Raw genomic sequence first — 24,083 nt, forward strand, 5'->3', positions numbered from 1 at the left:
TGGCTAGAAACCTTTCATTGTATATCAATGAAATTTTGATCCCAAGTGAAGGCTTAGATTCAATAAAATACACAGATTTTACTCATGGCTTGCTCACTCTCAAGCGAATCTTCCAGAGTATTAAAGATGTACAGAAGTTTTACAACAGAAACACAACAAGACCCAAAAGCAAAGAACACAAGATCTAGCTCGACTCCCATATGGTCACACCATCACATGTGCATAGCTTCTTATAATTTTCACCAACTCCTGCACTTCTCGCTATAACTGCAGCTGCAATGCCTGGGACTGATTTATCTTCAGTTGCATAAACTACAATTGAACGACCAATGAGGTCGGAGACTCTAATTCTTTCTTTAAAACCTGAGAAATGAGATATGCCTGTATCAAGACCTTCTAGTGTTCCCAGGTCACCAAGGGGCTGCGAAAGATAAAAAATCATAGCCATGTTACCTTTTCAAATCTCTAGAAATCATGATATGAAAAAAAAAACAATCAAGTTAGTGGATGAACTTTCAAAAAGACCACGAAGAACCATAGTTGACCATATGATGTTTGTATTGAGTTGCCCAAGGACTCGCTCTAACAGTAATGCAAGACAATCTGATATGGAATGATCCAAGAAACAAAAGAATCTACAAACAGGATGTGTCCCTGCTAGACGGTACAGCTTATGGAACACTATCATTGTTCAGCATTGTGGCCAAGCTTGCTGAGAATAGGACCAGAATCAAATGCACGTGTATGCTACCCAGCATGCATCATCTTCTTGCATTAATTGTGGTATACCCATGGCAATTTCTTTCTAGCACCTGTAACCAAACTTTCACCCTTATATGAACCAATTACAAACATACCATAAGAAAAGTAATTACCTAAATCACAAATGGACTATCCTTTTGTTATTTAATGGATTTAAATAGGCTTGAGAAAAATGTCAAGTGGTCTAATATGGGGTTAATTTGAGGATAATGTGAGCTTATTTAGGTCTAATAGGTAGCTAATTCAGTACCTTAATAGTGATTTAAGCTTGGGGCCCAATCTCCAAATTAGGGCTGAACTTGCTTTTACTTGAGTGAAGCTCCATCTCTGACCCAATCTCAGTTCCTTTGGTAACCCTAGGTTTTATTGATTAGTTCCTTCAGAAGACACCTCCCTCTACATGCAAGTAGATCACACCTTTGACGAACACATGCAACTTCCTCACCTCACGAGATGCAAGCTGTCCCCCTCTCCTAGCCAATTTCTTCCCTCTTCCTTTACCCTTCCTCACCTCACCTGGTGCGAGCAGTCCCCCAGTGTCATGTTGGTCAACCATCATTTAAGTGTCATGTAAGTCCTTCCCATCTTCAATGATGCTTTCCTAAGCCATGCATCAATTGTTGTTGATCACAACTATGAGCAAGCATGATTCACTATCACCAGCGAGTTTCCTCTAGCATACGTGCTAGATGATGACAAGTACATTTATACGTATGTGTTGCTACAAAAGTTGAGCAGCATTATTGTTTGAGATTGTATGGTAGTCTATTCCGCAAGTTTGAGTGTACCCCTTGGCCACGAGACAGGCTTTATATCTTTCAACCGAACCATCGCTTTTGCACTTAATCGTGAAAACCCACATGTAGCCAACCGGGTTCTTACATGCTCGTTGTTTTCCAAGGCTTTGATCTCTTCATAGACCACTATATGCCAATGTTTGTGTTTAAGAGCCTCGTCAATATTGGCCGGTACTGTTGTTTCTAAGAGATTTGTTACCAAAGCATACATATATCTAGATAGATGAGAGTATCCTAAAAAATCTGAGATAGGCTGTTGAGTACACAGTCGAGTACCTTTACAAAGTGCGATTGGTATATCCAATTGTGACAACTTAGTATCATCAGAACCAGAACTTGAGCCAAACGAGTGAGGTGCGAGAGATATTAGATTAGACTTGGTTTCTACGTGCTTTCTTCTATTGTAAGTCAATGGAAAAAATTCAACGAGTTTGCAAATTTTGGGTACTGGAGTGATACGGGAAGATATTTGAGTTGATTGTGGATTTTCCTGACTTGAAATTGGATCTGCAAAAAGAGGGTAATCTTGAATTTCTGAATTTTGAATTATTGGGTCCTGTGGAAGTAAGATAGGTTCCTGATTTCGTGGAGTTAGATCTCCCCTGCTCGATTAAGAGGTGGATTTATTTCCCAAAAATATTCCCGATTAATTAGAGAAATATGCGGTAGGGCCAAATTTTTAATCAGAGACTCCCCCTTGGGTAGAAGGCTTTAAACAAAAGGATTGATGTTCAAAAAAGGTGACGTCACTAGAGATAAAATATTTTCTCCTGGAAAGAGAATAACATCTATAACCTTTTTTTGGTGGAAAAGTACCCAACAAAAATGCACTTGTGACTTCTAGGATCTATATAGATCTAAGATGATTATAAATATGAACGAAAACTAAGAATCCAAATATGCATAAAGGAAGATCAAAAAAGATGAGATTTTGGAAAACATTCTTGAAGAGTTAAAATTGGGATTTTAAATTTTAACACCTGAAATGGTAACCGATTTATCAAATAGCAAGCAGTTAAAATAACATCCTAAAAAATGTTTATGTAGATTGCTAGTAAAAAGTAGTATGTGAGCAACTTCTAGAAGATGATGATTTTGCCTTTCAAATACACCATTTTATTACGATGTATCGACACGAGCTTTGATGAAAAATACCCTTTTTTGAAGAAAAATCATTTAGTGAGGAATTAAAAAATTCGGTTCCATTATCAGTTCGAAGAACTTGGATACGAGAGTTAAATTGCGTGAGAATTATATTATAAAATTGCTCAAATATATGCGCAACTTCAAATTTTTCACGTAAAAGAAATATCCAACAAACCCGAGAATGACCATCAATAAAGGAAATAAACCATCTTTTATTTGAAATGGAAGAAATTCGTGAAGGACCCCATAGGTCACTATAAACAAGGGAAAAGGAACCTTAGTGTGTTTTAGCTAATTGACAGATTTCACACCCAAAGTAATCTGAAGGAAGAAACAACAATGAAAATAAGCGACACATATAAGAGAAGCTAGGATGGCCAAGGCGATGATGGAGTAGCTTTATTTGGTGGTGGCGGTGAGAAGAGATTGAACTACGAACAACTTAACAATAGCAAGCCTGAGAGTTAACACATAGAAAGTAGTTTAATCCAGTCACCTCAGCACCACACCCAATCGTCGTCCTCAAGTTCCTATCCTAAAAAAACATACGAGTTTTGGGAAAAATTAGTCACGCAATCTGAATCCCGAATTAGTTTGCTAATTGAGAGTAAGTTATATGACAGCATAAAGTTTTATTTGTTCCCAAGAGTCACAGTTCCAATTCCCACTACTGGTGAAACAGATCCATCCTCCAAAGTAATAGTACGAGTACCAGAATATCGACTGCATGAAGGAAAAATAGTACCAGTACCCGACATATGCTAAGAAGCACCTGAATCAATAATCCAAGACTCGCCCGATGTGGCTGACTCATTCACAATAGAGGAAATACCATGAGTCATCAAGGATGTAGAAGATGAGAACATTTAACCAATCTGATCAAGTTGGGCCTGGGTGAAGGTCAAAGATGATGAGGATGTTGCATCGGATTTGGCTTCAATCGAAAGCTTGGATCCGTCACTCTTGTGTTGGTTGCGTGGGACCCAATCTGTGGGTCTACTGTGAAGCTTCCAGCAGGTTTCTTTGGTGTGATGGGGGCGGTTATAATGATCACACCAAAGAGGTTTGCGAGTGCCACGAGAGTTGGGATATTGAGGAGCCATGGCAGATGCATCAGAATTAATGGACAAAGTAGAGGGCATGGAGGAGCCACCAAGCATAATGCGGCGGCATCGTTCTTCACGACGGACCTTTGAAAAAGTAACATCAAGACTCGGGCACGGTTTAATGCTTAGGATGCGACCACGAACATCATCGAGAATAGGATTGAGTCCGGTCAAAAAATCGTAGACCCGTTCTTTTGCAAGTAATTTGTGATAGATCTCGTTGTTGGCAGTGTCAGTTCAGGCCGGCTGAGTAAAGAGATCAAGTTCATGTAGAGTTTAGTTAGAGAATTGAAATATTAAGTGACTGTACAATTATCTTGATGAAGATTTTGGAATGATATAGCAGATCGAACATTTGTGAAGAGTCCTCCAAATCTGAATAGGCCAAATTGATTGCGTTCCGTATTGCTTTCGCCGTCAGATAGAGGAGATAAATCTCAGCAATGGTGTCATCCATCGAGGGTAGGAGTCGTGCCATTACCATGGAGTTCTGGATGTCCCAATTAGCAAAGGAAGGGTTGGTTGAATATGGCTTGGGAATAGAACCATCAAGATAGCTGAAATGGCCCTTCCCTCGAATGATAAGTTGGACGGATCTGGACCATTGAAGATAATTCCGACCAAAGAGCTTAAAGTTGATGATTTGGAAGGGTAAAGAATTATCAAAAGTAGTGGGAGTAATTATGGGATTTGATTGACCAACGTCTGAAGACAGACACATCAAAATCGTTTATCCTGCTCACTCCTAAAAAATGAGTTTCATCAAAAAAATACTTTATTGGTCTGATACCATAAAAGCACTAAAAAAAAGGAAGAAACTCAGAACTAAACTATATATCCTATTATCTAATGAATTACATGAACATATATTTATAGTTATATGTTTATAAGAGATAAAGATAAGCTAGAGATAAAATAGGAGATAAAAAATAGGAAGATAAACTAGAGATAAAATAGGAGATAAAATAGAAAGATAAGCTAGGGATAAAATAGGAAGATAAAATAAAATATTCTACATGTTATCTCCTCTCGTCTATACTCAAAATTTCATATCATTGTAAAGATAGAAACAGAATTGAAGTTTTGATCTAGAGGTCGTTATCTATTTAGATTGGATCTGAGGCGTGAAATTGTTGTATTAACCACATTAAATTTTTTATTCTGTTTTTAGCATTGCAAATTTTATTGCGTTTTTCTTATTGCAAATACTCTAATTATCTCATCGCAATTAAATTATAGGTCTTTCATTGCAATTAAATTGTAATTTTCTTTACTATAAAATTAAATATTTTATTTGTAATTTAAATTTTGATTTTCAATTTGAATTATAGTTTTCTCGTTAAAATCTAAAGTATTTTTTATACAATTTAAATTATAGTTTCTCATGCAATTAGATTCAATTTTATTATGCAATATTTTAGTCATTGCATTTTAAGTCCAAATTAATTATTACAAATTAATTACAATCTTATCATTACAAGGTTTTATTTTTTAATGCTGCAATTTATTTATAATTTGTTTATATTACATTAAACACAATCTATTTAACTTTTGATTAAGTTGGGAGCTCTATAAGTATTTAACATACTCCTATTTATCCCCAACCCCCTTTCCCCCCTCCGCCACCCCCTCTCTCGTTGCTCTTTCAATCTTTATCAAAGCAAGGCATTAACACTCGTATTAACATTCTTGAAAAGAATGGTTGGCAACTACAACAATATCTCTATCTCATGACCACCCTTCTTTGATAGAGTTGGCTTCGGTCAATGCATGCCTTCCAACACGATTTTGAGATAATGATTGCACTCGTGCAAGACTCCAACAAACCCTAGAATGCAATTGAAAACAAGATGGGCAAGGGCAAATGGTTTCATGATCAAAGGAAAAAGTAATAGACATGTGGAAGTATGTATACCTTCTAATGCAGATTACCCATCAAAGAACTTAACAAAGTAATGACAATAGTGTTGTGTTAAAAAGATTGTAGACTAATCTTGTTGAATTGCATGAAGGGTCTTCAAAATGTAAACTTATAAAGCAAGCCCTATTAAGAACGCATGACTACATTCAAGATGGACAATAAAACAATGGTGCAAATGCATGAACAACACAGAGATCGTAAATGGAATAGTAGCTATTGGGGAATCATAATAGTGATTAAGTTCGTTGTGTTCTAAGAACTTTCCAAGGGCCACCCAAATGGTCTTCAATAGTGATTGTCTACTTTAGATCAAAGGAACCAAAGAGATTAACTACCATAAACCTACACGAGCTTAAGTATGCTGATTAACAAAAGACAAAGAAAGCTAACATTCATAATGAAGCAAGAAAAACTAAGAGCATCAAAGAAGAAACCATCTCAACAACTCAATAAGCCATGTTAGTGTAACAACTCCAATTATTCATTTGATGATGATATAGATGGCGAGAAATGTCCCACTTAGTGAATGAAGTGAATGATAAGGAAAAACAAATAAAAGAGATTCCCAAATCAAAGAAGTAATAGAAAAAGAGAACAATTAAGAGAAAAGAAGAATCAAGAAGAGCAATCAAAGGTTCACATCATTGGTTACAAAATCACGAAAAAGATCACTATAAGAACAAAACAAGTATGCAAAGCACAAGAAAGCAAAGAAGGTAAATAAAGAAGAAAACTCACACTACAACCTTAGACAATACAAGTTTGTCAAAAGAAGCAGCTTCACCAAAATTCTCCAAAAATAGAGCATTGATGGTCATCATAAATGAGGAACAAAAAGAACTAAGAGGCTCTAAAAGCGAAGGGAAGAAACATAAAACAAAGGTAACTAATCTAGTTGAGTTATTTGAAGTATACAGTCAAGCTTATTAGATTCTTAGCTAAAGTAAAATTAAAAGTTAAATTTTATGGTAAAAAATTACAAATCTATGTAAAATATTTAAGGACAATGAAGAGTTAAATCACAGATAACAAATTAACTATAAAATTAGAAAAATTCACCATTGAACCCAAGAATTTAGAAATATTGCTTGGAAGTCAATGGGGGACATATAGGAATGTCAATTTAAAGTGTAATTTGAACAAAAGGATGAGGTCTATACACCATTTACATTCGTACCTATAAATGATAAATATAGATCATATGGTTCATTCATGCACAAAATGCAACTAAAGGCATTAAACATAGAAAGTAGTTAAAAATTATTATTCTTGTTCAATATTTGCTTAATCCTATCAGACCCAATTAGTTTCAAATACCAAAATCTTTGGTTTCTTATATTTATTAGATATGTATGAAGAGTGAGCTTGCTAGTGATGAATAATATCTCAATAGCAAATGACCGAAATATATAACTATACATTCTAGCAACTTCTCAACTCTCAAGCATATACTCATGGGTATGTCTTGTTTAGACACATCAATGAGTGTAAAATACTTGGATACGATACCATTAGAATTCATAATAATTTTGTAATAAAATTGTTTTCTTAAGAGATGATATACACTTAAATTTGCTAAGTATTAGTTGATTGTGTGATTTAGGCTACAAAGTTAGTTTTACTCAATCAAGTACCTAATTAAACATTCCATTCTAACGAGACCATATAGTTAAGACATCCAAATGAAGATGCATACACAATTAACTTGCTTTACGTATACCTTATCTATTAAGTGTTTCATGAACAAGGAAGAAAAAGCTTGCCTATCTCACTCGAGAGGTTATCCTAAGGACAATTGATACGATGTTTCTCCAGGCATACACAATGTGCAATGCATGCCTAGAAGTTAAGCATATACATACCTCTATACCTTTAAAACTAATGCATCTGCATTCACTTGATTCTCATAGGATTATTTCCATGGGGGATAGTAAATATATCCTAATCATCACTATTGATTTTAGTTTTAGTCACTTCTGTTGAACTTGTTTTTAAAACACAACAAGCTTGCGATACTCACTGACTTCTGTACGAAAGTTAAAAGTGAAAAGAATGTCAAAAATATTGGAATCCATAGTGGGGTTCTTGATTGCTTTAATTTTTTTACAAAGTCAATTAATACCCTCTCATGATTTTTCTGCAGCAAGAATGCCTCAACAAAATGACATTGTGGAATGGAAAAAAAAAACATACATTACAAGAAGCCACCCATGTTATGGTAAATGAGTGTTCATTGCCAAAATACTTTTGAGCAAAAACTATAAGCATAGTGTGTTACATTCAAATCAAGTTTATTACATCCATCAACATTTAAGATGTCCTACGAGCTTTGGTATGGGAAGAAAGTTACAATGGAAATATTATTTAGTTGTGAGGTGTATATTTAGCAAGGATTATTTTGGCAATTTTTTTATAATAGATGATGAGGGTATTTTTGTAGGGTACTCCTTACAAGCAAACTTTATCCTGCTGCAAGGTTGGAACCGCCAACCCAGCGGCCCCCTCAACCCGGCCCCACAAGTATGAGAGGGAGTAAATCACGGTGAATACGGGCCCAGCTATGACATGGCGGTCTCAGGTGTTTAGCACGGACAGATATTGATGTTATCGCATTTGCTGCCGCAGACCCTCGACCTCTCGACTCATGCTGCAAGAATCCATGTCATAACCAGTTGATCCCGCCCGTGGGGGCATTACAAGCAAACTTTATCGTATTTACAATAAGCGGTTGGTTAAAATTAAGAAGTTATTGAACCTACTTATGCGTACCCTAGTCCTTCACTTATAGATGATGACTTGGAAGAGAAAGATGCCAACAAACTAAGCATGGAGAAAAGCTCAAGTGAGATAGAAGACACACATCAAGGGAAAAACATTATAAAAAGATCAAGATGATCCTCCAAGAAGCCTTCTTCCAACATATAAATATGATTCCAATCATCCAATTGTAGAACATCCATCACAAGATGCAAGGACTCATTCTTTAAACATTTTGATAACAATATAGTAGTAATGTCACAAATTAAACTAAGGCAAACAACACTAAGAAAGCATTAGGCAATTCAAATTAGATGTTGGTTATGTAAGAGAAGTTGGCTTACTTTGCACAAAGAGGTTTAAGAGTTGAACTATGATGAAGTATGAAGCCATAACACGTCAAGTCCATTGGATTTTACTTGCTTTTGCAAGTTTTCACTATTTTAAATTATATCAAATGAAGAGTCAAATTTTCACTATTTTAAATTATATCAAATGAATATCAAATCTGAATTTTTAAATGAGTCAATTGTATAAAAACAAAACCACCTGCTATTGAAAACCTAGAATATCCGAATCATATTTTCCAATTAAAAAATGTTTTATATGGTCTAAAGCCCTAAGAGCTTGGTATGAGTAACTTTTTCATATTTGATTCCTGTTGTTTTAAAATAGGAGCTATAGACATAACATTGTTTATAGAAGCATACAAAAAAGATATTTCTATCACATTGATTTACATCAATGTTATTCAACACAGTTAAGAATTTATTCCTATTAAAATTATCTAAGTCGTTAATTTTTATAATTTGTTGGAACTTTTAAAAGAGATATAGTTTTTTTTTAAAAAAAAATTGATCCTCACAACTATCCTTTTTTTGTTATTGTTTTTCCTCACCATTTTTCCCCTCCACTATGATCATCCCATCTATCATTTTTCATTCATTGTTTTTGTTCACCACGTTTTACTCCCTCTCCACAAAATAAGTATTCTTTGTTTTTGCTACTAATCTACCCACCACAGCTTCATCATCAAGCAAAGTTGCTCCATCCTCTCTACCGCCGCTTTTTATATTGATTTCCTTCTCTCACAATCATCGCACATCATCACCTCCCAATCACCACCACTACCATCTTTGTTTGCTCACAACAACCACCTATGATATAAAAGGTCACAAGTAGAAGAGATCTGTAACAACCCAAATTTCCTTATTTCAAGTTCTAATAGTGCTTGAAAATATTTGGAAATGCTTTAGAAATATTCTATAGAATTTTAGAAATTTTTAGAATATTTTTATGCAATTTTCGGAGTTCGTTTGGTATTTTTACCAAAAGAAAACAAGTTGCAAAAATAAAGAGGTTGAGCCGAGGTTCAAACCCGAGACCTCCGGTTAAGCAAAGCCTTAAGTTGTCTCGGCTGACCAGGAACCCAGCAGGGTCGTGCTGATCAAAGAAGGAGCGGAAATAATTTAAGTAGTAGTTGATAACAGAAATATTTAGGTATTAAAGGGAGATAAGAGAGGAACTTAGGTATTATTTTTCCGTGACCTAAACCCTTTCTCTTCTCCCTCTCGCGTGCGACGGCACTGTTCGGGCGGAAACGAAGCCCAGGCTAGGGCTTCGTCTCCGGCGGCCGGTCAAGGGGAGTTTTCGTGGGTTCTTCAATGATTTGAGACCTTCTCGTCGAGGAAAGCCCGTGGGCACGAAGAAGAGCCGAAATCTCAAGCTTCTCCGAAACCCTAGAAGTCTTTTTGCTCGGTTGTGAGTCCAAGAACGAAGGTAAGTGCTTCTCACCTGCAGTAGGAGTAGTTTTCGGACCTTGTTTCTTCTTGATTCTGAATCATGCTATAAAGATTATTGTTTTGAAGCTTGCTGCCGTGAGTTTTATAAAGGAAACGAAAAAGGGAATTGTTTAGGTTTGACATGTGGTTATCTTTTGCTATTAGTTTCCTTATACATGCGGTTTTGGAATTCAGTATGGGGTATAGCATTTCTGCCGTAAGTTTTCTGTTAAACCCGAACAAGAACAACCATGAATTTTACATCAGCTTTAAATCTTGTTGTTGATTTGCTTAGTATGAATGGTTTTTCTTCTCTTTTAGTTTGCAGCCCCAAATTGTTTAATTCCGGTCAATAGATGTGAATATCCTTATGTAGCCGTGTGGGGTTGTTCTCTTGGCTGGTGTTGTTTGAGTGGAAAGGGTCTTATTATTTGGTATTGCAGAGTTTTGATTTCCTTTGGAGTATTCTGTGCAACTCGGTTTGTGTTGTGAAAGGGGCACAAGTAGTTTCCTTTAGGTTTGCTGAGCAATTCGGGTTTTATATGTTGGCAGGCAACGAGTAGGAAATGAGTTGGACTTCAAGTATGTGGGGTTGGTTTTGTGATATCTGCTATTAACAGTAATGGCCTGAATGAATGTACATCGCAATGTGGGGTTTTCCTTGCTGCCATGTGTAGATACAGCCTTTAAATGAGTATGCAGTAGAGTGTTTTGTGCCGTTTAGACCCTTTATGTTTTACAATTAGCACAAACAGCATGTGATCAAGTATTTAGTTTTGATTCTTCTATATATATGCAGTGAACAACCTTCTTTATCCTTGCTGTACAGTTTTCGGTTTGTGCTGTGCAATGAATATGAACAGTTATTTTTTTTTTTTAGCTCACTGTTTAATGTATGAGGCATTCTTTTATTAGAAGTATTAACAAGAACAAGTATTTTACTTGTGTTCTTTAATGTATGAGGCTAGTAGCTGACTTCCGAGGTTACCGTTAAACAAATCCAGGTGACCAATTCCGAGGTCTTGGCCCTGGTAAGACCAAGGTCTTTACCCTTGTAGAACTGGTGGCTCGCTACCTCAGTCTCTATTAGGGAGCGCGCAAATGGTACTAAGCCTGGGCCCAAGAGATTATTATTATTTTGAAGTATAAAAGTATAAGTTTTTGAACAAGTGAAATAAGCTTCACATAAGTTTAGAAATCAGCAAGTTTAGTTTTCTTTTATGCTAGCATGTTGTTTAGATTTTTCTTATTGTTATTTGCTATTAGATGAGCAGTTTTACATGTTTAGCATTTTAGTATGTTTTGTTTCTTTTGCTATTAGTTGAGCATGATTAGTATTTTCTTTTAAGCATTCAGTTTTTAGATTCCTTCTTGTTCACATGCATATTCGAGTTTTGTGAGTTAGATAACGCTTACTAAGCATTCTGCTTATAGTTGCATTTTCCTCTTACTGCAGATAAAGGAAAGGAAAAGTTATAGCGAAGGAAGGCGACAAGGAGGTGTAGATGGATGTGTGATGTCTGGACTATGGAAGCCTTGGGATTTAGTTTAAAAATTCATTAAGATTTTGTATTCAGAATGTTGGAACTATTCTTTCATGTTGTTGGATTTTCTTATTGAATATTTTATGTTTTAGAATTCTTCCTTTTATTTGCTATGCACATTAGTTCCGCTATCTGAGTTTTATCACTGTTGCATGCATATACTGATTGATATATTTTAGTTGTGAACATATGCTTGAGTAGAATGACAAGATGAGTTAATTATGTTTCAGTTGTTACTAATTGCATATTTCTCATTTTTGAGAGTTTTAAGTACTGATAATTACATGTGAGCAACATTAGTTAAGTAAAGTTAATAGTCTAGTAGTACAGTAACGTCCCACCTTCACAGACTAGTAGAGAGGAGGGTGGGGTGTTACAAGATCAAGCTTTTGCCCGTGAACATCAAAGTGCAAATTCTCAACAAAAAGGCTTGCATCAACATAGTCATATTGTTACTTCTTTAAAAATTATTGTTCTTTAATTGACTAGGTTAATTATTTCCTATGCATTAACTATTTTTTCTCATCATGTCTGCCTTTTTTTATCATTCTCTTATTACCTATCTATTTTGACATTAATTCTTGATCATTTAATTTCTACTTGTTTCATTATTATTCATTCCATTTCCTACTTTTTTCCTTAAATTATTGTGTATCTTAAATTTATAATACTCATTACTTGTCAAACCTCCATATTGTTATAATGAAAAATCTCACTATCAGAGAGGTAGATACTAGGTATAAACTTATGGAAAACGATTCTGATCTAGAGTGGAAGCCTTAGATGATTCAAAATTTATCTTGTTGGTGTAACTAACAAGCTAGTGGAAGCCTTCGATGATTCAAAATTTATCTTGTTGGTGTAACTGACAAGCTGGTAAAGAACACAAGTGCTAAGCCTACATATCACACAGTTCAACAATCACCTAAGCATCATTCATGTTGAAACTATTAATCAATCATTAGCGAAGGGCCTAGGTGTAGACCTAAATTTGAATTAGACCCCAAAAAATACTACCCACCATGTCAAACTAGATATCCCTAAATTCGATGATTGACTAAATCTAAATGCATTCCTTGACTAGATTGTCAAGATTAAGGATTACTTTAATAGTAAGACCCAAATCAAACGAGTACGATTTACAAAATTCAAACTTGTAGGTCTGTAAAGAAATCCATGCAGAGTATCCAAGATCAATACATTCACAAATGGGGATGAACCAATCATAAAATGGGTACACATGAAGTAAATTCGAAGTAAAAAATTGTATTTCAACATACTTTGACAATAGCAATATATGTGGATCAATCTAAACGATCAAACATGAGAGTAAACAAATATCTAAGCAAATTTGAAACTTATGAATGCCTTGTAAGCCCAAATTAGACCCTAGTGAAATCTAATCAATTTTATTATGGATTAAAACCTAAAATTAAAAGATAACTAGAATTATTTGTCCTAATCTTGATTGAACAGTTCTGTCAAAAGCTGAAGATATTGAGCACTTTATAAAACCTCTTTACATGCATCCATTAGGCCCCCTAACAAACAACAATATTACTTATACACCATCACCGCAATTAGCAAGCCCCTTAGCCTGACTCACTCCTAAATTTGTCAAAAAGCGAATAGAGATGAATACACAAGTCATTAGAAAAGCACAAAAAAACTCTAATATTGAATTAATATTTAATGTTTTAATTGTCATGATAAAGGTCATATAACATCCACATGTCTCGACAATCTTAGGGAACACAACAAAGAAGTTGACCCTCTTGACAAGCACCATGAAAATGAGAAAACTAAAGGAACAAATCAAAGGAACTAATGTAGTCTATTGTATCCTTTCAATATCTATCAGATGGCACGTGGAAACAGACTAGTATGTCTCACACATGCAAAATTGTAATCGACAGAGGGAGATACATGAGCATAGTTTCCACAGGCCCTCTCTATGGTTGAAGTCAACTTGAAACCACATCTAAGCCCCTATAAGTGGCATGGATAAATCAAACCTCCCTTCGTGTCACACAAAAGTATCTGTCTCTAGTAAAGATTGACCTATATAATGATAATATATAGTGTGATATTCTTCCTATGAATGTGGCCCATGTCATCCTTAGTCAACTTTGGCTATAAAATCTCTCTATTACTCATGACAGACAAAAAAATACCTACTCTTTCAAACACAATGGCAAAACATTTAATATGTATCTAGCCAAGTCCAACAAACCAAAGTCCAAACCTAACTCGCTAAAGGATCCCAACTCTTAAGACAAGCCCACCATCTTCTCACACAAAGCACATTTGGAAAAAAAAAAAATGGTACCATTAGTGACCGTGATATAAAATCAGGCCTTAAGGAGGTTGAGAATGTTAAATGCACAGAGTTACTACATAGACCCTAGGGGTGGCAATTTTTGACCCGACACGAAAACACGACCCGAACCGAACACGAAAAAATCAGGTTAGGGTTGGGTAGTTTCGGGTTCGGGTCGAAATCGGGTCGACCCATTTGACCCAATTAATAAACAGGTCGGGTTCGGGTCAACCTGAAATGACCCAATTACAACCCGCGAACCCGTTTATAAATAATTATAAATTTAAACTAAAATTACAAATTTAAAAAAGTTAAAAACCCTAAACATAGATATATGTTATGCTATTGATTGTAATGTTGTTATGCCTTATCATTTATGATATGAATTTTCAATTTGTGTAGATAAATGTTATTTTTAATTTTTAATTAAATATACAAATTTTATTTAATGAATTCAGGTCATATTCGGGTCAAACGGGTCAAACAGGTTAAACGGGTCAAACGGGTCGAACGAGTTAAACGGGTTAAATGGGTCAAACGGGTTAAACGGGTCAAACGGGTCGGGTTCGGGTCGGGTTCGGGTTCGGGTCAAGTGCAAATAAACAGATCAGGTTCAGGTTGAATATTTTGACCCGAATTAATAATCAGGTCGGGTTCAGGTTGTCATTTGCCAACCCGCCAACCTGCCAACCCGAACCTATCAACCCGAATCCGAATCGAATTGCCACCCCTAATAGACCCCTACATGTGTATGACCAATTATAATAAGGAATTGACTCTAAGATCACAATTGTCTAACCTATTCAGTGTTTGAAATGTTGTGCCATGCTGTGCCGCTTGAAACGAATGGTATTTACCGTTCCGGTACGGGAGCGAAACCAGCACAGCATGTGCATCATTCGTGCATCACCGCGACAGAATCGTGCGCGAGAGTCAATCGCGAGAGGCCTCCGTGCTGCCAAAAGCATCACAGGATGCCTCTGTCGTCGCGGGGCACTTCTAGAGTCACCTCGCGGGACCGACGTGAGTGATGTTGTGTTCTTGTTACCAAAAAAGATTTAATTAATTCAAACAACTCCTAACTAGAATAGACTTTCATAAACCCTAATTAAATTATCTCAATAAAATATATTTAAAATTAAAAAAATAATAAATTTTATTAATTGATATTATGAAAATTCTTTTTTTTACTGTTTTAAATTTTATTTAAAAATTCTTAAAAAAAAATCTTAAAAAATTCAAAAATCATATTTATATTCTAATATTTTTTATTATTTTGTATTTTTTTACCATTTAATTGATATTCTGATATATTTTTACTATTTTAAATATATATTATTTAAATTAATAATTAATTAAATAATTAATTTATTTATTTATATAATTATGATGTATCAATTTTAATTTGAATTATTGATATATAAATTGTTTATAAATAAAACTATATTTAATTATTTTTTCTAACAATATTAAGTTGTTCAATAATTGAGAAATTATATAAAATCAATATACAACTTATTTTTAAATTATACACAATAAACATATTTATCTAATAATTATTATATATAAATAAAAAAATATTGAAAATCTATCAGTATGGCATGATACGATATTAAAATCATATTGTTCCAGTCTGGGATCGAAACCTCAACACGGGTTGAGATTTTAAATCTTGAACCTACTACTTGCGAATTCGCTCACAACAACTAGATAAACTAATCTGCGATATAGTACATCCAAAATTGTATATGGGTCGAAAGCCCATTATTGTCAACCTCCTATCCTTGCCTACCACTTCTTATTTATCTAAATAGAAAAGAGTTACTAAGCACAATAGAGAGATCTACATTGATGTGAGGAGGAAAGTTGCACCGAGTAATGAGGTTTATAAATTTTAGAGTAATACACATCGTAGATTAAGGAATATAATAGGGGACTATGTAGTTGTCTACATTCATCCTAAGTATTTTTCTAAAAACTCCTCTAAAAAATTTCAAGCCCCCTCTTCAAGCCCTTTTTAAATTATAAAAAAAAAATAATACTAGTGCATATAAGAATATGTTGTTAATTTGCACACAAGCTCCTCAACCTACTAGCCAGAGTTACTAAGCAAATTTTCATTACGCTTGGAAACACGATCCAAGAAGAAAAGATGACAACTCACCATGAATTGAGTTCTCCTCGATGGGGGATTAATAGGGGAGAATAATAATAATAATAATAATAATAATAAGGACAGCTCGGTGCACTTACTATTGCGCCAAAGCTCCCCTTCAATAAGGCAGAATAATGTGTAAAAAAACACATTGACATAAAAAAAAAGCAAATGATTGAAGAAATAAACTAACAACTACCCAATTTGGCTAAAAAGACGTCTCTACTTCATAACTATTCCACCTTCTTACTTGATGAATTTAAGTTATTTTTCAATTGAGAAGAATAACACAGCCAAGAATTTAATCCTACTAAAAGTTGTCTAACTCATTAGTTTTATAATTTATTGGAACTTTTTAAAAAGTTATATAGCTCTTTAGTAAACCTTTTGAATAGAAATGAAATTAGAGTAGCAATTAAAAAAGTCTCAATATGGACCCATTCATGCAAAATGTAGTAAATTTTTTGGACCATAATGCTTCCTTTTTTCACGAGTGTCATGGACTATATTCACTATAATGCAGAAATTTAGGCCAGAACTCATTTGATATTCATTTCTCAGATATAACTTCAAGAAGTTAAAGATTATACGTGTAAAAAAATTCTAGCAAAATAGACAAACACCCTAGAAAGTACGCTAAAGCCTCTATTAGGTTAACTAGTGGCTAAGAAACAATGTGCATATATAATGGGCAAAAACATTCATGATAAGGTAAGAACTTAACATCATGATTAAATTGGCCTAGTAAAATTGCATTCGACACATGGTATGCAATTTCTGAGGTGCAATATTGCATGAAATATTCAGAATCATTTACATATAATGGCAAGTGTTTTTACTATAGGCATTACATGTTGTAATGAAAGATCATCACAATTTGCAAGGGTTTAAAGGCACTGGAGCCCATCTTCGTAGATAGCATATATTATCATCCATGCATGTGATGCAATAGAGAGGAATTCTATTTGTCATTCGAACACCTTAAAACTAAAAAAAAATTGAGAGGAACTCTACTTTCCATCAAACAACATAAAACCATCCAGAATTGAGAAAATTTATACTTGTCATTCAACAGTAGAAATCCACAGAGATGAGCCACCTCCTGTTTGTTGATACTCAATTTTAGAGCCCATCATAAATCATGTAGAAGAATTAGAAGAATTTTATCAAATATCAATCTCAATGAAGAAATTAGTTTATCTGACTACAGCAGAGGTTTCTCACTAACAAAGTTACTATGCAGACTAAAACAATTACATAACAATTTGAAAATTTATGAAGGCAATCTCAAGTATTAAGTGGTTATGATCAAGATTCAAAATCTCGAGCCGTATCAACATTTCGGTCTTTGATTGGAACGATACTATTTTGATATTATGACGATGTTTCGATGCATGGTGCTAGTAATGGATCAGAGTTGAAGAAGAAAGAAGATGAAGTATAGGAAGGAGTTTCTACTAAGCGCAGATTCTAAATCTTGTACCGTGTCAGGCGAAACAACGGAAGCATTTCATTTCGGTAAATTACCAAAACTCGATACCACTCAACACATCCTTTGCTTCATCTCCTTCTTCCATCAACCTCCAAACTATCACCAACACCAAACATAAGAGTGTCGACATGAATAGTACCTTTTTGGTCAAAGATCAAAATTACAATACGATTCAAGGTTTTAAATCTCGGTGCCGAGTGGTATCAAATTTCAGTACCAAAACAATACATTGCCATTTTGCTCGACACGATACGAGATTTCAAACTTTGTCATGATTATACCTAAACAAGCTCCTAAAAAGGTTTCTAATGGAATTATCACACAAGTCCAAATCAGACACAATAAATCATGGAAACTTGCTGACACCGATAGTAAGTATCCTATTATTATATATGCCATAAGTTTTATGTTGTTTATTTGTTTATAGTTTATACAAAATATGAATTAGTAATTGATGGAAGAGTTCTTAATACAACAACAACCAAACATTTTCCCACTAGGTAGGGTCGGCTGTATGAATCCTTTTACACCATTGAGCTCTATCTCCTACTATATCATCATCTATATTTAAATAAATTTTATCTTGTTTTATGGTTGCTAACCAAGTCTTTTTTGTCTTCCTCTTCCTCGTTTGATATGCATGTTTATCATAGTTTCACATTACCTAACCGGAGCATTTATTGGTCGTCTAAGTACATGTCAGTACCATCTTAAACGTGTCTCTCGGAGTTTTTCCTCAATAGATGCAACTCCGACTTTCTCTCTAACGCTCTCATTTCTTATTTTGTCCATCTCGTATGTCCACACATCCACCTTACCATCCTCATCTCTGCAACTCTTATCTTCTGCTCATGTGCTCGAGCTATAGCCCAACATTCAGCTCCATATAACATAGCAGGTCTAACTACGATTTTATAGAACTTACCTTTAAGTTTAAGAGGTACTTTACGGACACATAAAACACTCGACGCTCTCTTCTATTTCAACCATCCTACTTGTATTCTATGTAAGACATCTCTCTCAATCACTCCATCATTTTGCAAAAATGATCCTAAATATTTAAATCTCTCGATTCCAGGCAACTCGTCCTCTCCTATCTTAACAATTGTCTCATTACTTCTAATATTGCTAAACTTAAATTCCATATATTCTGTCTTTAATCTACTAAGCTTAAAACTTTTCCCTTCTAGTGTTTCCCGCCAAGATTTTAGTTTAGCATTTACTCCTTCACGTGTTTCATCTACCAAAATAATATCATCTGCAAACAACATGTATCACGGTACTGTGTCTTGAATGTGCGCAGTGAGTTTGTCCATAATTAGTGTAAAAAGATAGGGACTTAGAGCCGATCTTGATGTAACCCTATCTTTATCGGAAATGCTTCAGTTACTCCGCCTGAAGTCTTTACTCTGGTCGTTACATCCTCATACATATCTTTAATTAGTTCAATATATGTCATGCTAACACCTCTTTTTTCTAGAATTCTCCATATAATTTCTCTTGGGACTCTATCATAACCTTTTTCTAAGTCAATGAATATCATATGTAGATCTTGTTTTTGCTCCCGATATTTTTCAATTAATTGTCTAAGAAGATGTACAGCTTCTATTGTCGACCTTCCAGGCATAAACCCAAATTGATTTTCTGTCACTATGGTCTCCTTCCTTAATCTTTTTTCTATTAGTTTTCCCAAAGTTTCATAATATGACTTATTAGTTTAATACCCCTATAATTTACATAATTTTGTACGTCTCCCTTGTTATTATATAAGGGAACTAGAGTACTTATCATCCATTGATCAGACATTTTTTCGTTTTCAATATCATGTTAAATAATTTTTATAAGTCATTCAATACCTTATTTCCCTAGACATTTCCATACCTCTATCAGAATATCATCTGGTCCAACGATTTTTTCATTGTGCATCTCATTTAAAGTTTGTTTTACTTCTGAAGTTTGAATTCTACGATAAAAATTAAAATTTCTATGCTCATTTGACCTATTTAAATTTCTATGCTCATTGGAAGAGTTCTTAATGGAAAAAAAAATTGTGGCGACATGACACTATTCATCAGGCCAACCACTCCAGGGTTTTAAATCTCAGAGCATGTTATCATTTCAATATTTGACTAGAATAGTACAATTTTAGCACCATGCCAAAGTGTCAATGTTAAATACAAATGGCCAATTAAAATGAAGGGAGAAAGGAAATGAAAAAGAAGATAAAAGAAAACTACATGCTTGAGTTTAAAGGATTTTTCCAAGTTAGAGTTTCGGTATCCAGTTGGAATGGTATGATTTTGGCACTATATTGTCTTGTGCTCACAATTAGCATGGCCTTGCCATGCATCAAAGCAATGTCGAGATGAATATAGATGTATTATATTCCTTGGATACTCTTCACATATTTTATTTACTTGTAACAATAAGGCAATAACAATTAAATAATCAATTGAAACAAATTTGTTATATTTGAAAAAATTATTGTATATAAAGGCATGTAGTTTCAAGGCTACAAGAGCAACAACCATAAGAAATAAAAAAATTGGCATGCAAAGTTTGAGAGAACTAGTTTTTTATCTATAAAAGGTATGAAAAAAAAAAGTATGATTCATTACCATTTCAGAAATATTATACGGAGGGTTAAAGACTTTCCCAGTACTTGCTGCTTCCTCGGTCAAATCTCCAAACTCATTTATGGTCCATGCATGCTTCCCAGGAGATAACCCGCTAAAGCTAGCATCAATTTTTGCCAATTCCATGCTCACTTGAGCCAAACGTACAACTCCATATATAACTGGACCTTTGAACTCGGCAACAGAAGCAGAAATTAAAAAATCTGGAAAAATGCAAGTTATTTTGACTATTAGTATTCCAGAAATTGACAGTTTCCCATCTTTAGCCTTCCAATAACTGTAAAACCATATTCAAGTTCGCAATTATAATTTTGGTATAAAATTAACAAAATATCATGATGATCATACTAGAGAATGTGTAGGGATGTCAGAAAAGAACCTGACCCGCCAACCCGAGTCGACCCAAAAAATATCGGGTTCAGGTTGGAGATTTTTGGGTTCGGATCAGGTTGAGGTTGGGGTTTTAGGGTTGTGTTAGGGTCAGGTTGGGTTCGGTTAACCCGGGTTGACTTAAATTTAGGGTTTAACAGATTTTTTGGCATTAAATCAAATTTTATTTTAAAAATTAAGATGATTTTATGTTAATCAATACCAAGGTTAATATCATAATGATGAAAGATAAAAATGAAGAGTTATATTGATTAACAAAAAAAAGTCTATTTTAATCGGGTTGGTTGGGTTATCCAGGTTCGGGTTTAGGGTTTCTAGGTTCAGGTCGAGATTTTTTTTTTTTTGTAAAATCCTTGCTTCAACCCAACCCGAACCCACCCGACTTGACACCCCTAGATGTGTCATGTGTGGATGCTTACCAAGACATACCAGCATTCTGCAGTTCATGTTTTAAAAGGTATACAAAAAAAAAATTAAATCATTTGGTAGCAAAGACTCATTTACATGATACCAAACCAGTGTAAATATTTTCACTCTAATATAGGTGAATCACAATTTTAACAGGAAAATATGCAGCAAAAACTTGACATGCTCATCAAATAATTTATAAAAAGCTACAGAGAATTTAGCAGCTGGTAGAATAATTTAGACCTGTTTCTAGAATCAACACATGGTTGCTGTTAATTTGTACAGGATATACATGCTACAAGAACAAAAAAGGGAAATTAGTTGCTTGATACACTCCTGTAAATATGACTATATGAGAACATATATCAATTATATTATGAAGCTGCCAATAGAACAAAAAGGCAAAGTTTTTCCTTTGATTTACTCAAGTCTTGATTACAGCAAGGAAAGAAAATAACCAACCATTAGGATTGCCTTGTCCAATTAATCGAGCAGAGCGACCTGTCTGAGCAAGAGCCTCTTCCATTGACTTCACAGAAACTGAGCCAAGAATCCTTACTACTTGATTGCTCAAATCTACATCAACATTTTTTATTCCTTGTTTGACAAAGAAAAACAAAAAATGGGTGATTAACTGAAACACACCAGCAGTGAACTAGCAAAAACCTGATAACAAATAAGATGAAATTTTCTCTACATAATTGTTTAGACAAGGGGTCATTGAGCCTTACCATCAAGTTTTAAAAGATTATTCCTCACTGCTGAAACACATGCATCACATTTCATATCCACCATGAACTCTGTCTGAAATCACATAAAACAATATGGAAGAGGTGTAATCTGAGAAACCATGCAAGCTGAAACAAGTTGTGGAATATGGTACAGGAAAACAAATCGAGGATCACCTATCTACTACAAAGTAGATTGCACCCAATTGAGAAAATGGAGCACATCAACTAAATAGTTGGGTAAAAAATAACTTATTCAGTGTTGTTTTTATGATTAAACAAACGGATATCTTTTTTCTACTTGATTAAAAGTTGTAAGTAGCTGAAAAAGAAAATGCAAATTATTTAGTACTCAATTTCTTGTTGCAGCAGTGATAATAATTTGATAAAAGTTGATGGTTTTGGTTTTAGTTTTTGAAATAAACTACATGTTACAAGAAACGGGTCTGAATAACTAGACCAGAAAAGTGAAACAAAAAGTTAGCTGAAAGTTCGCATCTCAATAAATTTGATCTATACCTTTCAAACTATAAGAAAAAAATCTAGCTGTGATGCAATTAGACAAGAGATAATGGTAAATTAGTTACCTGAACAAAGGGATCTTAAGGTTTTACTTTTACTTCTGTAGAAAATGAAAGCATGCGTTTCTTTCACATGTTGTTTGATCAACTTATACTACTAAAAAATAAAAAATTCCATCTTACTTTGTTTTTTCATCTTACCTTCTTAACTGTAGCAGACCTCAATCTTGGAAACAAGCATTTAAATCTTCCAAAAGTAAATTAATGTGATCACGAGAAAAGAATATGAACCCTAAACAATTACCTCCCGCAGGGAAAACATTCAAGTATGAAGTCTTTATATATGCAACACAAGCATTAGTATTTTTTTGTCAATAAAACCATTTGCAAGAATGTCCTCGACAAAAAAATTTTAAAAAAAAATAGCATCCCAAAAGATAAGATCATATACATGGTAAAGTACAAAAGATAAGAGAAAAAATAACTGTAATCAATAGCGCAAAAGTGCATCTTACCAGGAGTTCCGGCAAAATCGTATCTTTCTGCAAAACAAAATCCCAAGGATTAGAACAAATAACACAAGAGAGCATGAGAAGAGACGGGGAGACCGAGAACCGCAGGAGATGGTGCAAGAAACTCACCTGGATGAAGTTAGTCTTAGTCTGGACGGCTGAAGAATCCATACTGAGGGCAGCAAAGCGGAGGGAGCGGGTCGCTAATGCAGAAGGGACGGAGCAGGGCAACTTGGTTGGAAAGGGAAACGGAGAAGAAGAAGAAGAAGAAGAAGAAATAATAGCTGTCGCTGCAATCGCTGCAGGGAGGGCAAAGACCCTGAGAATACCCATTCCCCTTTTCTAGTCTTCTCGATACGAGTCGGTTCCGCCTTTATTTTCTTGCTCGTTTCCGATAATATTTTATTTTGCCCATCTACTTGCCATTTTATTTTATACTACATATTTTAAAATTGTATTTTCTTTTATTTTTTTAATGTATTTTAAAAGATATTAAAGGACGCATTAAAATTTCTAAAACACTCAAATATCACACTACACTTTAAAATTTATTAAAGACCTTCCATCTAGATTTCTAACTGTTAAGTCATTAATCGTTGTCTAATTAAAGGTGATATTAGTCCGTCGATTGGATATAATTTTAGTCGATTACTTACAATCAAACATTAGAGGCCTTGAATTCGTGTTGAATGGGATCGTTACACTGGACTTTTCTAATTTGTTTTCCTTTTAAATTTTATGTGTTTTAAAAACTAAATAAATGCGTTATTTTAACAGCATATGTTGACTCCATAGAAATAGAAAAAGATAAATATAGATATATAGATATTAAACACAATTTTATATGCTTTAAGTCATTAAACACTTTTGCTCAAAAATATTGTTTGATTTTAAAGGTATTGGATTCATGTTAAATAAGTATTGTTGTACTTTGGATTGTAAATTTTTCTCCGAATTAATAATATTGTTACACTCTTGAGTTTCATTTGTTGAACCCCGAAAAATAGAAAATAGAAATAAATACAAATAGAGACAAACACACACCACTTGAATTTTACATGATTTGAAACCTCAAAATTTCTACTCAACAGCTTGGAGTCCTACTAT

General features: G+C 34.3%; 1 protein-coding gene across 2 annotated transcripts; it reads right to left on the reverse strand.

Moving 5' to 3' along the window:
• On the reverse strand, positions 1 to 23,369 carry LOC121981443 (copper chaperone for superoxide dismutase, chloroplastic-like). 2 transcript variants are annotated; one of them, XM_042533965.1, is made up of 7 exons: positions 23,106 to 23,369; positions 22,980 to 23,006; positions 21,947 to 22,019; positions 21,678 to 21,812; positions 20,400 to 20,620; positions 17,351 to 17,391; positions 253 to 421 (listed from the first exon to the last, which is right to left on the reverse strand). In XM_042533965.1, the coding sequence occupies exons 1-7, from the start codon at positions 23,307 to 23,309 to the stop codon at positions 397 to 399; spliced, it is 726 nt and encodes a 241-aa protein (XP_042389899.1). In that variant the 5' UTR covers positions 23,310 to 23,369; the 3' UTR covers positions 253 to 396. The 2 variants fall into 2 exon arrangements, with proteins under 2 accessions (XP_042389898.1, XP_042389899.1); XM_042533964.1 differs by lacking the exon at positions 17,351 to 17,391 and having other exon boundaries at positions 1 to 421.
• Between the last annotated feature and the right edge of the window lie 714 nt (positions 23,370 to 24,083).

This window comes from Zingiber officinale, chromosome 5A (assembly GCF_018446385.1).
Source record: "Zingiber officinale cultivar Zhangliang chromosome 5A, Zo_v1.1, whole genome shotgun sequence".
NCBI classification, from domain to species: Eukaryota; Viridiplantae; Streptophyta; class Magnoliopsida; order Zingiberales; family Zingiberaceae; genus Zingiber; species Zingiber officinale.